At 49.0% G+C, this 16,377-nt stretch overlaps 2 protein-coding genes across 3 annotated transcripts in view; both read right to left on the bottom strand.

The window, feature by feature from the left end:
* Positions 1-6,461: 6,461 nt before the first annotated feature.
* On the bottom strand, positions 6,462-12,766 carry Irf9 (interferon regulatory factor 9). Its single transcript, XM_021181413.2, is given in 11 exon segments — positions 6,462-7,575; positions 7,695-7,810; positions 8,636-8,977; positions 9,936-10,007; positions 10,106-10,220; positions 10,372-10,445; positions 10,634-10,817; positions 11,282-11,462; positions 11,977-11,993; positions 11,995-12,063; positions 12,284-12,766. Coding segments are annotated over 11 exon segments (1,392 nt in total). The 5' UTR covers positions 12,395-12,766; the 3' UTR covers positions 6,462-7,464.
* A 93-nt stretch (positions 12,767-12,859) lies between these two features.
* Positions 12,860-16,377, bottom strand: part of Rnf31 (ring finger protein 31) — a 12,260-nt gene continuing 8,742 nt past the window's right edge. For both annotated transcript variants that reach the window (XM_021181411.2, XM_021181412.2), the window contains exons 15-21: positions 15,353-15,467; positions 15,119-15,237; positions 14,756-14,869; positions 14,573-14,630; positions 13,830-13,926; positions 13,107-13,275; positions 12,860-12,999 (exon numbers count right to left, since the gene is read on the bottom strand). In XM_021181411.2, the coding sequence (XP_021037070.1) occupies positions 12,946-12,999; positions 13,107-13,275; positions 13,830-13,926; positions 14,573-14,630; positions 14,756-14,869; positions 15,119-15,237; positions 15,353-15,467 (726 nt within the window). In that variant the 3' untranslated portion in view covers positions 12,860-12,945. The remainder of the gene's footprint in view (positions 13,000-13,106; positions 13,276-13,829; positions 13,927-14,572; positions 14,631-14,755; positions 14,870-15,118; positions 15,238-15,352; positions 15,468-16,377) is intronic.

The following is a 16,377-nucleotide window of genomic DNA, read 5'->3' as shown; positions in this document are numbered from 1 at the left end:
AGTTGAAGGACAGCCTTCTCTTCAGGGTTGCACAGTAGCCTGGGCTATCCTGAGGTCTAGCTCAAAAACCTAAGAATTCAAAGAAAGCACATATTCCTTTTCTCTTAATTTCTTCTTTCCTTTCTTTCATTCTTTTTTTTTTTGCTTGTTTTTTTTGTTTGTTTGTTTTTAAATTTGCTTGTTTGTTTTTTTTATTTGCTTGTTTTTTTTTTTTTGAGACAGGTTTCTCTGTGTAGCCCTGGATGTCCTGAAACTTGCTCTGTAGACCAGGTTGGCCCCAAATTTAGCAATTTACTTGCCTCTGCCTCGAGTTCCTGGACTAAAAGCATGCACCACCACGCCTCACTTAGGCTCTGATGTTAAGACTTAGTTCTAGCCGGGCAGTGGTGGCGCACGCCTTTAGTCCCAGCACTTGGGAGGCAGAGGCAGAGGCAGGTGGATTTCTGAGTTCAAGGTTCTGGTCTACAGAGTGAGTTCCAGGACAGCCAGGGCTACACAGAGAAACCCTGTCTCAAAAAAACAAAAACAAAACAAAAGACTTAGTGCTGTGGTAACTGATCTGACATTTATCCCTTCAGTCTGGAGCTCGGAGTAGAGAAGGGTGGACTTTTCCCAGTCCGTCTGGCTTCCAGCTAAATTAAGTACAGTATTTGTCACATTTAGTTGCCTTATATTTACAACATACATGGCTATGGCCACAAGTGATTGAGAGGCTGAGTATAGTGACTCATACATATAACCCCAGCACTGAGAGGGAGGCTGAGGCAGGAAGACTGCCAGAGTTCAGGGCCAGCCTGGGCTGGATAGCGATTTCAGCTTGGGCTAGTTGAGCTCTTGTCTCAAAAAAATAAAACAAACAAACAAACACAGCAAGCAGGGTGTGGTGACATGTTCTTTAATCCCAGCAGTAAGGAGGCAAATAGACCTCTGTGAGTTCAAGGCCAGCCTTGTCTACATGGTTAGTTCCAGGACAGCCAGAGCTACATAGTGAGACCCTGTCTCAAGGAAACAAAACCAAAACCCAGGCAGAGAGGCGGCGCGGTTGTCAGGAGCACCCACCGGTCCTTTGCCGAGGACCCAGGTTTGCCTTCTCCGAGGCTTCGCACCACCATCTGTAACTCTAGCTGCTGGGAATCTGATGCTCTTTTCTGACTTCCTCAGGATCTTGCATGAATGTGGAACACAAAATATACACAGGCGTGCACAAACACACACACACACACATACATGCATACATACACATACACTGAAACATAACACCACAGGGATTGAGGAACCTGGCCTAAGGCCTAGCTTTTTTTTTCTTTTTCTTTTTTATCTCCTTCCTTCCTTCCTTCCTTCCTTCCTTCCTTCCTTTCTTTCTTTCTTTAATTAATTTATTTATTATACGTAAGTACACTGTAGCTGTCTTCAGACACTCCAGAAGAGGGTGTTAGATGGATGATTGTGAGCCACTATGTGGTTGCTGGGATTTGAACTCAGGACCTTTGGAAGAGCAGTCGGTGCTCCTAACCGCTGCTGAGCCATCTCTCCAGTCCCCTCCCTCCCTCCCTCCCTCCCTCCCTCTCTCTCTCTCTCTCTCTCTCTCTTTCTCTCTTTCTTTCTTTCTTTTTTTAAAATTTTTGAGACAGTTTCTCTGTGTAGCCCTGGCTTTCTTTGAACTTGCTCTGTAGACCAGGCTGGCCTCAAACTCACAGAGATCTGCCTGCTTCTGTCAAGCACTGAGATCAACTATATGGGCCACCACATGACTCCCGAGCCCATCCTGACAGCTGGGGCAAAGCAGAACTCATACTATCTCTTGTGGACCACACAGCTCCTGAAAGCCTGACTCGGACTTTTGCTGTGTTGAATTCTAATGTTCCCAGGCCCTATCTTACTGGGCTTGGCTACACTGGTTTCTACACACGGCGAGTTACTTTCAGCCACTGAACCTTCATTCAGTTCAACAAGCTCTTACAATGTGCCTCTAAGCCGATGGGGATATACAAGGAACACCCTGTTCCCTCTTCTCAGGGCGTGGGGAGGAGAGATAAGAAAATACAAGTGAGTGAAATGGCAACACTGTACAGTTGTAACTTTAGTGTGTGTGGAGAGGTGGCTCGGCGGTTAAGAGCACTGCCTGCTCTTCCAGAGGTCCTGAGTTCAATGCCCAGCAACCACATGGTGGCTCACAACCATCTGTAATGGGATCCGATGCCTTCTTCTGGTGTGTCTGACAGTGTACTTATATATATATAAAATAAGTAAGTCTTTAAAAAAAAAAAAAACAAAACCAATAACAACAAAAAACACATTCACTCTTCCAGAGACTCCAGGTTTGATTTTCAGTCCCCACATCGAGCAGGTCATAGCCATCAGCCACCTGGAACTCCAGCTCAAGGGGAACCTAACACCTTTGCTCATATCAGCACACAGACACCCCTCCACACACACACGCGCACACACATACACCCACATACACACAAATTAAAAATAATAGAAATTAAAAAGAAAAAAAATAAGGTTCAGTGGGGAACAGGAGAAGGATCATGAGAAGATGTGGGTGACAATGTGGGATATTCAGGGGAACTCTAAAGAGGTGGGATTTTGTAAAGAAAAGACAGATCATGTGACTGCCTACAGGAAGATTATATTATCATTATTATTTGGATTTTTGAGACAATGTTCCTCTATGTAGCCCTGGCTAGCCTGGAATTCACTTTGCAGATCAGGCTGGCCTTGAACTCACAGAGATTCACCTGCCTCTGTCTCCAGTGTTGGGATTAAAGGCATGTGCCTCCAGTCAACAAAGAACAGTATTATAGGCAAAAGCACAAACAAATGAGATTCTGAGGTAGCAACGTTTAGTGGGGTCAAGGAGCCTAGAGCCAAGCACGGGATCTTGGCTGTTATCTTGAGGGAGTTGGGAGCCAAGGTGGACTTTGAACACAGGAGTGACATGAGCACAGGAATGTTAAGAGGGTCTCTGTTCACTGTCCTGAAAACAGGCTGAAGGCAGGCAAGCATGAGAACAGACAATTGGAAAAGATCCAGAAAGAGGAGATTTGAGATCATGATGACTTCAGTGTACTCGTAGTGAGTGGAACTGGTGAAGTGTTTCGAGAACAACAGGATCTTTCTTGGCTTAGTTATTCTTGGCTCAAGCTCCTGTGGTGTCAGATACTCGTGGCAGACTCTTGTGGGGGAATGCAAAGCAGAAGCAAGCTTTATTAAGGTTACAGAAAAATGGAGATGGATAGGAGGCTAAGAGCACACGTTGCTCTTCTAGAGGACCCACGTGGCAGCTCACAACTATCTGTAATTCCAGTTCTAAATGATCTGATGTCCTCTCGACTCCACGGGTCCCGAGCACTCATGTGGTACACAGACACACGCAGGCAAAAAACTCCCATACATATTGTAAAATTCAAAACAAAAGAAAGAAATTGAGGAAAAGCGAGAGACTCCCAAGAGTGGGTAGGGGCTCTAAGGGAAGAAAAAGCCACTGAATTTCCTTGTCTGGAATTTTTATAGGGCTGAAACAGAAACTGGATAAAAGATGAGGTAATCGCTTGAGAGTGGTTAGCTCTCTGGGATAGACATCACTGGGTTGGCCAATGGATAACAAACATCCTCTTGTGCATGTCTGCTTGGCCAGTCAGGGAGATGATACTGGGTTGCCCACCCAGGTAGGAGTCGTCGGAGTCCTGCTCCTGGTCCCTGACCTGTATGTACATGGTTTCTTGCTGACCTTGACTGCTGCAGCCATTTGTCACTTGGCTAGTCTTACTACCCTCCATCCTTGTGTCTCTGATCTCACACCTACAGGATCAGCTTGTACCTTTGCCATGGCATGGTGTTACCTCTATCACAGCCACAAAGATAACAGCTCCAACCTTCTTGGTTACCATACATACTTAGCTCCTTGTCTTTGGAGTGGTCTAAGGTGGTCTCCTAGCTTGTTAGATGAAATCTTATCTTCCTGGATGTCAGAATTAGCTGCCATAGAATCAACCGTGTAAGTGCTTTACACATAGTCCTCAAGGGCTTTGGGGAGGAGCAGCTGTCCTGCTGTCACTGGCCCAGAGCCTGTAGCTTAGTTATCACATACCCAGTTACAGGCCCTCTTCGTCATCCTCAGTGCTCCAGGCTGACAATTTTGTTTTACATTTATTTATTTTATGTGTGGGGGCTCTATCTGCATGTGGACCTGCATAGCAGAAGAGGACATCAGATCCCAGTATAGATGGTTGTGAGCAACCCTGAGTTTGCTGGGAATTGAACTCAGGACCTTTGGAAGAACAGACAGGGCTCTTAACCATTGAGCTGCCTCTCCAGCCCCAGACTGACATTTTAATGTTAGCTTCTGTTCTTTTTTTTTTTTTTAGACTTATTTATTTATTATATGTAAGTACACTGTAGCTGTCTTCAGACACTCCAGGAGAGGGCACCAGATCTCGTTACAGATGGTTGTGAGCCACCATGTGGGAACTCTGGACCTTCGGAAGAGCAGTCGGGTGCTCTTACCCACTGAGCCATCTCACCAGCCCCCTAGCTTCTGTTCTTATTGCAACATGCAGCTAGTATTTTCACAGGAATCAGCTCTCTCTCCTTCTCTCTCTCTCTCTCACACACACACACATTTATGCTTTTATTTATTTTGTGTGTATTGCAGGGGTGCACATGGACCAAGGTGCATGTATGGAAGTCTGAGGATGAATTATGGGTGTTGATTCTCTCTTGCCATATAGTTCCAGGAATCAAACTCTCAAATCTCCAGGATTAGCAGAGGCCTTTACTCACTAAGTTACCCCACTACCACCTATGACTTTTAAAATTTATTTTATTTTATTTTTGAGACGAAGTCTTATTTTGAATGTACCTCAGGCTGGTCTGGAACTCAGAGATCTGCCTCCTGCCCCTGCCTCCTGAGTGCTGGGATTAAAGGTATACACCATCATGCCTAGCCCCTCAAAGTCTCATTTGAAGGAGCAATGCCATTTCCCATTTTGACGTAGATGTAGGGCACAAGAGAAAAAACCGGAAGACCAAGATATACTTTAGAATAGATACAAAGAAGCTTCAAGGGGGATTGTAGAAAGCAGAGGGCACAAAAGCAGCATCTGCCTTTGCTAATGGAGTCTTTTGTTTGCTCTCCTTCTCAGAGGGATAAAGAACAGACTGAGGGGCTGGGCGTGCTTCTCGGCCTTTTGGCTAACATCAAGTGCAGAGTGAGTTCCAGGACAGCCAGGGCTACACAGAGAAACCCTGTCTCGAAACAAAACAAAACAAAACAAAACAAAACAAAACAAAACAAAACAAAACAAAACAAACAAAACAAAACAACAGACTGAAGGAAGAAGTCCAAGGCAGCAGAAACAAAGTCGCCCTGTAGGGATTTAAGCATCAAACATGATGCTGTGGGTGAGCCTCTGCAGGCTTCTGCTACGGCAAGAAGGAAAGTTAACCTGGTAGGTTCTGCGCAGGACTGGAGACCCTGAGGGTGGCGGCAGTCAGGTGACCATGGAACTGATCTGGTGGAAATCATGACAGTTGGTGTTAAAGAGGCTTTGGGAAGGAAAAGCTTTCCCATTTGGTGGCAAAGTTAAATGGAATAACAAGAATGTCAGTCAATAAAAGCTACTAGCTGATGGGGGAAAACACCTTTAACCCCAGCACTCTGGAGGCAAAGACAAGCAGATCTCAGTTAGTTGGAGGCCAGCCTCATCTACAAAACACGTGTTCCTGGATAGCCAAAGTTCCACAGAGAAACCCTGTCAAAAACCCAAAACAAACACCAAGTAGGCACTCAAGTTTCAGTGAACATGACTGAAAGAAACATGGTGCCAGAACATGGCTATCCTTTTTGTTTTTAAGGCAGGGTCAAGCTGGCCTGGTGGCAGAGGCAGGCAGATTCCGAGTTCCAGTCAGCTTGGTCTACAGTGAGTTTCAGGACAGCCAGGGCTATTCCGTGGCAGGGCTACCCTGTCTCAAACAAACAAACAAACAAACAAACAAACAAACAAAAGCATGTAGCCCAAACAGGCCTCAAACTCCTGATTCTCATCCTCCTGCCTCCACTTCCCAAGTATTGGGATTATAGGCATGAACCACCATGCCAGGCCTAGGCCAGACTGCCTTTTGTGGGGCTCAGTAGAGAGGAATCCAATCTAGGAGTAGCCTGCCCTCGTATGAGTGGTTACCAAGGGTGAGCGTGTCCCCACAATGTCTGCAGCAGCAGACACAGGAAGTACAGCAACACTTCCCTCACATTTCCTCCCCTCTTACGTCCTGGAGGAGGTTTGGACCGTGTTCCAGTGTCTCCTCCTGGTTTAGATTTCTAGTTCAGGGATCATCCCTAGGTAGGCACATTCTTGAAGCCCCTAGCAAAAAACTGTGGAGCCAAGATTCTCCTGCATGAAGTTGTCAGCTCTCTTTGCTACCTTTTTAATGCTAGAGGAGACACCACATGACCAAGGTAACTTAGAAAAGGCAAAATTTAATTTGGAGCTCACATTTCTAAAGGTTTAGGGTCCATGACCATCATGACAGAGAACAAAGCAGCAGGCAGGCAGGCACGGTACTGGGGTTGAGAGTTTACATCTGACTTATAAGCATGAGACACAGAGAGAGTGTGCTAGCTAGGAATGGCAAGGGTCTCTGGAAACCTTAAAGCCCATGGCCAATGACACAACTCATCCAACAACCCCACATCTCCTCGTCGTTTCCAAATGGTCCCACTGAGGACCAAGTAGTCAACATGTGAGCGGATGGAGGCTGAGCTCTGGCCCAAAGAGTTATTTCTTATTATACGTAAGTATACTGTAGCTGTCTTCAGACACACCAGAAGAGGGTGTCTGAAGACAGGTGTGAGCAACCATGTGGTTGCTGGGATTTGAACTCAGGACCTTCAGAAGGGCAGTCAGTGCTCTTATTCACCGAGCCATCTCTCCAGCCACTCTTAGGAAGCTTTTTATTTATTTTTTTGGAGACAGTGTCACCAAGACTGGCCTTGAATTTGAACTCACAGTCTTCTTGCCTCTGTCTCACATGTGCCAACTGTGTAATACCTCACCCAGCTAAATTTTATTTCAGTCTAGTGAGGACTGGGAGATAAAATATATAAAGTGCTTAGATTTAGAGTTTGGGACTGGGAGGAGAATACAATTCCCTCTGAGATCACACCCTTTGAAACTTTCCAGTTCCTTAGAGATGAGAGAGGATATAGCTTTAAAAAAAAAGGAAATAAAAGTCTCTTCCAGGTTGGCCTTGAGGCTCATAATCATTTGGACTGTCTTCCAAGTGCTGAGATTAACAAGTATTCACCAACAAGTCTGCCTCTCAAACTCAATTTGTAAGGATAAACATCATCTTTGCACTTTCTCTTGGCCATGCTGGATAACACACGGTGATAAGAACCACCACAAAAGCAGGCCGACCAAGAGTGTGGAGAACAAGTCTATTTCCATGGAGACGCGACGATCAGAGACCGAGAGCAGAGGGTGACTGCTCTGTGTGGTGTAACAGGAACAAGGCAGCTTTTTCCTCCTCTGGAATCTTCTCCAGTAAATGTCGGGCAAAGGCCTGCTCCATCTGTACAGGAGGAAGTGAGGCGCAGGCCGCAGTGAGCACTGCGGGACAGTCACCACCCTGTAGCCCCTTCCCCTCAGGGACAGTTATTTGACACAAATCAGTGCTGAGGCTGAACTAACCTGCACTGTGATGAGATTCTCTTGGCTATGGCTAGAGCCAGGACTCTCCTCCCAGAAATGTAGGGTTGCTTGGAACTTGGGTGGGGGGCCCTGGCCCTGGAAGTACTGGGCCAAATCTGAAAGAAAAAGGGTCAAGGATTGGAAGGAAGAAGGCAAGGTATGGCTGTCGGTGGTGTATGTCCAGGCACGGTGGTGTACGCCCATAACCCTAGCACTCAGGCTGGGGCAGCGGAATCGCCATGTTTGAAGCAGCCTGATCTACTTAGTGAGGTCCAGGCCAGATGCTGGGAGATCTGGGATGGGGTACCATGGGCACCCAAGGCCAGAGCAGAAGCTGTGGTTTAGAGCTGCAAGGAGGCACTATGTTGCTGTCCCTGCTGCTGTAGGAAAGGCAGTTCACAGCAACAGGCACTCCCACCGGGAGGCTCCCAGTCCTCGGAAGCAACAGCCTTGCCCACCAACCCCTTGGTTGCTTGTGTACTCTCCCAATACTAGGGCACCATGATCCTAGGGTCACCCGCACTGCCCTCCATGTTCCTCTCTGTATTGCTCTGCTCAGATTTACAGGTTGTAACTGGAATCTCATGAGTGGATAGAGGGAAGGGACAGTCTCAGGAGAAGATGCCTACAGTGTGTGCCAAAGGATGAGGAGACGGTCACAAGGCTCCTCGTGAACTCAATTGCACATAGTCACATAACCAGGCTGCTCCCCCAAAACTCATCACGTATGTGCTGAACTCCAGCTGAGCATCTACCATGGCCTTGGCTGGGCAAAGACTGCAGACAGGAACACATGGCCACACAGCATGCACATCACACAATGCAGGGGTCCCATGCAGTGAGGATGTCCTGCTGGGGATGGTAGTGGGGAACCCCCACCTCAGGCCCAGGGGATAACGAGGAAAAGTAGGTGCTGCGGTGCCCGGCTGGGACACCCTTACCTCTACAGAAGTAGGTGGTCTTGAAGAGCTCCACACACTTATTGCTGGGCAGCAGATGAGGACCAGGCCCGGGTGGGGCCTCGGGTGCGTTCCAGGAGATGGGGATGGGGCAAAGGCGCTGAACAAAGAGGCCTCTGGAATTGCTGGCCACCAGGACGCCTCTCTCAAGCTGACTCAGCAGGCGCTGGGTAGGCTCCAGTGGGTCGGGTTTGGGAAACTCCACCTGCTCCATGCTGCTCTCTGAGTCTGAGCGCTCAGCCACGAGCCGACAGTCTAGGCTGTGCACCTGGGTCTTACCCACCACTCGGCCACCATAGATGAAGGTGAGCAGCAGCGAATAGTCTGGGGCCAGAAAAGCACAGCTGCTCTAGGCATGGGAGGAACCCGGAGGCTGCTAAGAAGCCCTCTTCCCATGGGAACCTGAGCACCATGAGACTTTAGAAAAGTGAAGTTCCCTGTAGTCCTGCGTCCTCATTTTATTAATGGGAAAACTGAGGTCCAGAGCAGGAACCCAAAAAAGCTCTGGGAGATAAGGTTGGCTGCAGGGCTGAGGCAGCTCCTTAGAGAAGGTTCCTTTTGTCTCATAATGTGGCTCAGTTGAAAGAATGGTTGCCTACCATGCTTAAAGCCCAGTACTGCATAAGCCCTTAGACCCAGCAAGGTAGGAATTCAAGGTCATCTTTGGCTACACAGTGAGTCTGAGGTCGGTCTGACTTTTATCTATCTATCTATCTATCTATCTATCTATCTATCTATCTATCTATCTATCTATCTATCTATCTGAGACAGGGTTTCTCTGTATAGCCCTGGCTGTCCTGGAACTCATTTTGTAGACCAGGCTGGCCTGGAACTCAGAAATCTGCCTGCCTCTGCCTCCCAAGTGCTGGGATTAAAGGCGTGCGCCACCATGCCCGGCCGGTCTGTCTTTAAAAACAAAAGAAAAAAGAAAGGTGCCCCCCTTCTCCTCTTTTTCTCCCGTCACTCAGGAGTCACGCCCATCAGAGCTTAATGCCCATGGCCTCCCAGTGTACAAGAAGTCCTTACAGACTCAAGTTTTCTGGATGATGATAAAGAAATCAATGTTCTGATGTGGCAGTTCAAGGAACAAAGTACTTAAGGTGTTTCCTGATGGCGAAAAAGCCCTATAAAGTATGATCGGCCACATGGACTGTTCAATTGGTAGAGAGGTTCTTCTAGGATAAGGTAGGTTGTAAGCTCAGCTGGGTAGACAATGCAGGCCAGGTCAGAGGAAGCAGACCCAAGAGGAAGGGAACAAGGAAGGGTCAGAAAGGCCACACACCTGAGTTCAGAGGAAGTTGATGCTCCAGGAACACTGGGTCCTCTCTAATGGTGGCCTCAGTTGTGCCAGCTCCTGGAGGGGAGGCAAAGGCACTGATCACTCAGAGTGGGACTGAAGAGTCCGAGAGAAAATGTGCAATAGATACCGAGGTGGGGGAAACAGCACCATACCCTCCTCTAGCTCAGAGTTGCTGTTGCTGTCGCTCCTGTTGCTGCCATTGCCACCACCGCCTATGTTGCTGCCACTGTCTGAGTGGTTTACAACTCCATTGGTCCTCCCATTTTCCTACAGACACAACAGCTCTTGCTGGCACACCCCACCCTTGGATTATACCATCCTCCCTCTTTCCCTTCCTTCCCGAACAATCACATCATCAAGGGCTCCTGTATGGCAGGGATCAGGTGAGTGTCAACTTCTGGGTGGTACCTTTCCTTACCGTATTTTCTTCCCTCTCAGGTGACACACAACTGATACTTCGCTTGCATGGTGATTTCTGGTTCCGTGGTTGGTCTGTGAAAATGTTGCAGGCAGAAGAAAGTTAGGTCTTCTACAAAGGAGATGGGGGAGTAAGTATCTGAAACAACAAAAAGCTGGGCAGGACTAAAGAGCCCAGGAAGGCCTGGAAGCCCACAGAGGGAGGGCTCTTATCTCTATCCTTGTCAGTCTGCCCCTTCCAGGAGCAGCAAGGGAGCACTCACTAGGGGGGGTTCCTGCTGGCAGTATTCGATATACTTTGTAGGGTTCAGCAACATCCATACGACCTCTCTCAGGAACCTCTTCAAATTCAGAACTCTTGTTGAGGGCACAGCGTAGGCGAGTCTTCCAGACAGCCGGGTGTCCTATGTCCCCATCTTTGTGCTTTTCCTTAAACAGTGCCCAAGCCTAATAAGAGATGTCATGAAGAAAAGAAAGTATTATATAACCCAAATGTCCCTTCAAACGGCTGCCTTGCACAGGCTTTGGGGCCTGAAATCAGATGAGCCTACACTGGGTTTGTATTCTGTTCTTGCGGGTTTGAAATCTTTAGTCATTTTTGACCATGTCTCTCCAAATGACATGGCTGGTTCTACTTTCTTTCCTTTTCTTCTTTTTTCTTTATTTCATTTATGTGAGTACACTGTAACTTGTCTTCAGGCACACCAGAAGAGGGCATCGGATCCCATTATAGATGGTTGTGAGTCACCATGTGGTTGCTGGGAATTGAACTCGGGACCTCTGGAAGAGCAAGCAGCCAGTGCTTTTAACCACTGAGCCATCTCACCAGCCCAGGTTCTACTTTCTAGTATTTCCTTTATCCAAACCCCAAACAGAGAAAAGTGCTTTGGGGTGCCTTCAGGAACTCTCACCTTGAATATGGCAGCATCCTGGTCCTCTCGGAAGTCTTGCTTGCCCGCGTGCTTCCAGGGGATCCGGAACATGGTCTTGTCTGCATCGTCCCAGCACACCCCTGGGAAATGGCCACTCTCCACCTGCTGCACGATCCAGCTCCGCAGCTTTCGGGTGCAGCGTACTTTGCCTGAGGCCATCCTAGGAAGAGGAAGCAAGATATATGAGAACTCCTTTAATTTCGAGACCAGACTTCACTATGTTATTTATCCTGATTGGCCTGGGACTCACTGTATACACCAAACTGGACTTAAACTCAGAGATCCACCTGCCTCTGAAGTGCTGGGATCAAAGATATGTGCCGCCATCGTGCCCTGGGAGAGCCAACAACTTGCTAACCCCTGACCCACTAACCCCTGACCACTGGGACCAGCTTCACGCAGCAGCCCTTCCCTGAAGACCCTTCCATGTTCTTTTCTCTCTAGAAACATTCTCAGAGGTTAAAAACTATTTCTTAAAACTTCTTTTGAAAATTCCACGTTATTACACCCGAAAGGAAACCTCAGACATTTGGTCTTGATAAGCTGAAGTGTTTCAGACATGTATTATTTGGGAAAATTCCCTTAATGACTTGTTCCTTGTAGCAGACTGTTTTAGCTCCCAAGCATCCACAGAGGCAACATTTGCTCCTAAGGCATCTCCCCAGCCTACTGACCTTCTCCTTACCAAACCCCCTCTTTGCTAGAGGGGTAGGTGGGGCGGCAGCTGGGGGCAAGGGCGGAGCTGAAGAAGTGGGCAGGGCCTGAGGCAAGAAAAACAAAGGTCAACTAAGGCCTTTGTAGACCTTCCTCAACAGTTAAGTTGGCAGCCAGTCTGGCTCTGTGATAACAGTCTCTCTCAGGCCACATCTACTTTCGGATTCACAAGCCTCTCTGACTCTCCCTGCAGCTCAGGGTCCTGGGAGCCCTCACCAGCCCCCTCTCATCGCTCCCAGGTGGTCCCCCCAGCAGAGTTGCTCTTACCTGAGCCGCTGAGGAGGTCCCAGGCTCAGCTGGTTCTAGGCTTTTTCTGATCTCTCCTCCCCTTTCTACAGTCCCCACCCTAAGTTTCAGTTCTCCTCCGGGGAGGTGCATTTCCTAGAAACCACGTGGTCTGAGTTGCAGGGCAAGCGGTTACCACCAGAGGGAAGCAGCCTCCGTCAGCAGCACCACCTTGGGCCTGTGGCTGTCAGACTCCTCCTTCCTCCCAGAACCACGCCCCGTGTCTGGTTCCCAGGAAGGTTATCTCCAGATCAGACCCGGAGGCTGATATGTGCTCCCCAACAGTGTCTGCTTGGTATATGTTAGGTTATTCTCACAGAGCAGCCGAAGTCAATGACGGAAAAGAGGACGCTGAGCCCACGCCAGGTGGCTAGATGTGGAGGGTCTCTGTCGTTCTTCCGCGGTGTTTCATGTCTTCCCGGCCAGGAAGGAGTCCAGGGGTGGTAGGATAACGGTAGGCTGCAGGGGGCCCTTCTAACAGGATTCTGTCCCTCTCCCCCCTCCCTTTCCCTAATGCCCCGGGATGCTGAGGCCAGGAAGAAGGACCACCAAGAAGCCTAGGCCATAAGATGCCTCTTTATTGGTGCTGGAACTGCTGCTGAGGCCTGGGTCAGGAAGTCCCATCAGGACCCGGCTCTCTGCTACTACTTTCTTCTGCGGGCAATACTCTGTCCCAAGGGTACCTCTTCTCTCAGCTTCTGCAAAGGACAGAGGATAATGATATTGGAAACCTGCAGTGGAGAAAATAGGCTGTCACAGGTGACTTTTGGAAGGGCAGGGAAAAAGCTGGACATGATAGCTCTACCTGTAACAGCCGGGCCTGGTAAGCAGGCAGATCCTCTCCATCCGCAGGCTGAGGAGCTAAATGTAGGTAGCGGATAGTGGCTGTCTCCAGCTCCTCCACTTCATACAGGGTAGCTGGGTCCAGTGAATGGGCATTGATGAGGCTCACGAGATACTCTTTGTAGTGTGCCCTGGGGAGATGAGAGAGCAGAGTGTTTATTCTTCGTTTGATATTAACCGCATGCGCCCAACACCTTGTTTTTATTGTGTTATGTTGTACGCACCCACTTGCACTCCCTGTCTCGGTGAACATATGCAAGATGGAGGACAACGTGTGAGTTGGTCTTCTCCTTTCACTGTGTGGATTTAGGGGACAGAACTCTGGTCCCCCTACTCGGCACTAAGTACCTTTTCCAACACACAGTTGTCTCACTGGACCACACTGGGATTTTGTTGCTGTTTTGAGACAGTGTTGCTCTGTGCAAATGGCCCTGGCTGTCCTGGACACATTGGGATTCTTATGTGAGCAAAACCATTAGCCCCTCTGCCTGCTGAACTTGCAGGAAGTGTCAGTCAGTCTCTTATGCTGCCTGCCACTACCCATGTGCACACGTGGCCAGGGGACCCCCTCTCTTCCTCCCTCCTACTGTGTGAAGGACTAAATGGCCCCAGAGACCTCAGCTTACTGCCTGGGCAGCCTAGCCCTGTTCCCAATGCCACGCTCCATGTGCTGGCAGGCACTCACTGACATAGGCCGGCATAGCCAGGTGGAGTTTCCTTGCCGCAAGCTTCATCCCTGAACCCACTGGGGACCTCCTTCTGCTCCATCACTCTGCAGCCCCCTAAGAGGAAGGAAGGAATACGTGTTGGAAGGGGGCTCTGAGCCCAGGGCATCCTGCTTGAGCAGGAGCAGCTGGAGACGGTTTCAGAGGCACAATGACTGATGAAGGCACAATGAAGATCTTGCTGCCCTGCTTTTTACAAAAGTGGAATATGGTCCATAATCACACGCTGTGTGTGTGTGTCTGTGTGTGTGTGTATTTATGTAGCTATGACTGGCTCGTCACATGCTTTTAAAACTGTACTCCTGGCTGTTATTTAGCTCCTACACAGCCAACCACCTTTCTACCTAGAAGGCAAGCAGGGTAGGTTAGAGCCTTACTCAACATCTTTTGTGACCGGCACAGAACCTAAAACTGTAGCCTAAAGCCCCAAAACAACCGGCAGGTATCATTAACTACTCAGAGTTAATTAACGAATTAATAGTAGCTCACTATTAGAGCCCATGAGCAGACACTTAAGGGCCAGGTGTTTTAATGATACTTTAGGCAACACGGTTTAGTCATTAGGTGGATATCATCTTCACTTCATCGGCAGAAACAAGCATGGATAGGTTAATGACCATGCAGATGAATGACCCCAGCCCCCAGCCTCCCCAGCCGCTTTACCCATCACCATCCCCACTTTAGAGGCCTGTCTGACACTTACCTCCAGGGGCTGCCCGTGTCCCGGCTGGAGGCTCTGTATTAAACATGACATTATTGTCCTAGGGAGAAGTAGAGACAGGGGCGTCGTTTGCCTCCATCCAGCCACTGTCCCATTTCCCGGCACTCAAATCTTCCCCACCCTTGCCCATCCTCTGCCCACCCAGCCAGGCTGGCCACCTCTGACCTGCAACAGTTTCTGGAGGCGGGCAGCAGTCCAATCCCGTAGGTAGAAGAGGCAGTCTCGAGGGTGGTGGCCATGCAGGGACTTTTTCACCTTGCAGTTAGGGTCTGGACATTTCTGGTAAAAATCCAGATAGGAGAAAGAAATTGGAAACTGTTGGGGTTCTGGACTCTCAAAAAAACCCCGTGCAAGGGGGCATGGGCGTGAGAGGAGAGCGAGACAGAACAAGTCTGGAGCAAGCAGAGGGGGGGAAGAGGCCAGAGAGACGTTCCCCATTCTACTGACCTCTGTCCCCTCCCTGGCTCCCGCCCCTCAAGCCCCACAGCAGCCTCCCACACCTTCCCTTCCCCCTCTTTCTGAACTCACGTTCTTGGCGTAAAAGGCGTTATAGCAGCCGCTGCAGAACTGGTGTCGACACTGCGTGCAGTGGAAGTGCATGCAGCCTCCCCGGGCCAGTGCATACGAGAACTTGCATTTAGGACAGTCTGTGAAGTGAGGGCAGCAGCTCAGGGTGAGGGCATTGCCTCAACACCCAGGCCTTCCAGCAGGGAGCTACTGCCGATCAGACCACTCAGCAGAGGCTAAGTGGGGTGGCCTTACCAATGCCGTTTTCCTGCAGGTACATGGCCAGGCCTTGAGCCTGGTACTCTGGGTCATTGGTGCGTTTCCAGTTCTGGAAATCCTCACAACTCCGTCCTCTATGCTGCTCCTCCCACTGCAAAGAGGAGGGAAGGAGGCTAATACGGAAGCTCCGCCCCATGCCCTGGTCTGCCTTTCTGCCACACTACTACAGTCAGCCACAAACCTCAGTTGTTCCTTTCCAAACCTAACCTCTCTGTGCCCACTGCTACACTTCACTCCAGGTAACTGCTGAATCCTCCTTCCAATACAGCCTGCTCACTCTACCCGACTCTCCACTTTCCAAGTAGGTATCCGGGAGCGTCCTTGGTGCTATTAACATGCTATTAACCCTGAGGTCCAGGGGTAGAACTACAGGTCTCGTTCTGTTATGTTCTGTGATACAGATCCAAGGTTTCTAGTATCAAGCCAACCTTTCCAAAGACAAATGATTGGTGTCACTCTTTGTGCTTAAGTCTCAAAATAAAAGCCACACACCCGTGTCACTTGGCCTCAAGGGCTGCCCTCTGGTGGATCCAACTAACTCTAGTATATAGCCTCTTGGTCTCAGGAACCTAGCTGCTCCCAGCTCAGCTTCTAGTCATTTCCTGGCAGAACTTCTGCCTGTGTGGGATTATGTCCACTCTTCTCGCCTCTCTTCCTCCAAATCCTTCTCCAAGCCTGACTCGTCACCTAGGAATCTCTGTGTTCTCTGTGTGTGTGTGTGTGTGTGAGTGTGCACCTGTACATGTATGTGTTTGGAGGCCAGGGTATAATACTTTGGATCACCTCTTTTTGAGACTGGCTAGCATGTCCAGGGATCCACCAATCAATACAACCCCTCAGTGCTGGAATTACCAGTGTATTCCACCACAGTTGGCTTTAAACTTCTCTTTTCTTTTCTTTTTTCTTTTCTTTTTTTCTTTCTTTCTTTCTTTCTTTCTTTCTCTCTCTCTCTCTCTCTCTCTCTCTCTCTCTCCCTCCCTCCCTCCTTCCCTCCCTCCCTC

Source organism: Mus caroli, chromosome 14, assembly GCF_900094665.2.
Source record: "Mus caroli chromosome 14, CAROLI_EIJ_v1.1, whole genome shotgun sequence".
In the NCBI taxonomy this organism is placed as follows: Eukaryota; Metazoa; Chordata; class Mammalia; order Rodentia; family Muridae; genus Mus; species Mus caroli.
The sequence above is the reverse complement of the archived record's forward strand: the minus strand, read 5'-3'. Positions and strand labels throughout refer to the sequence as shown.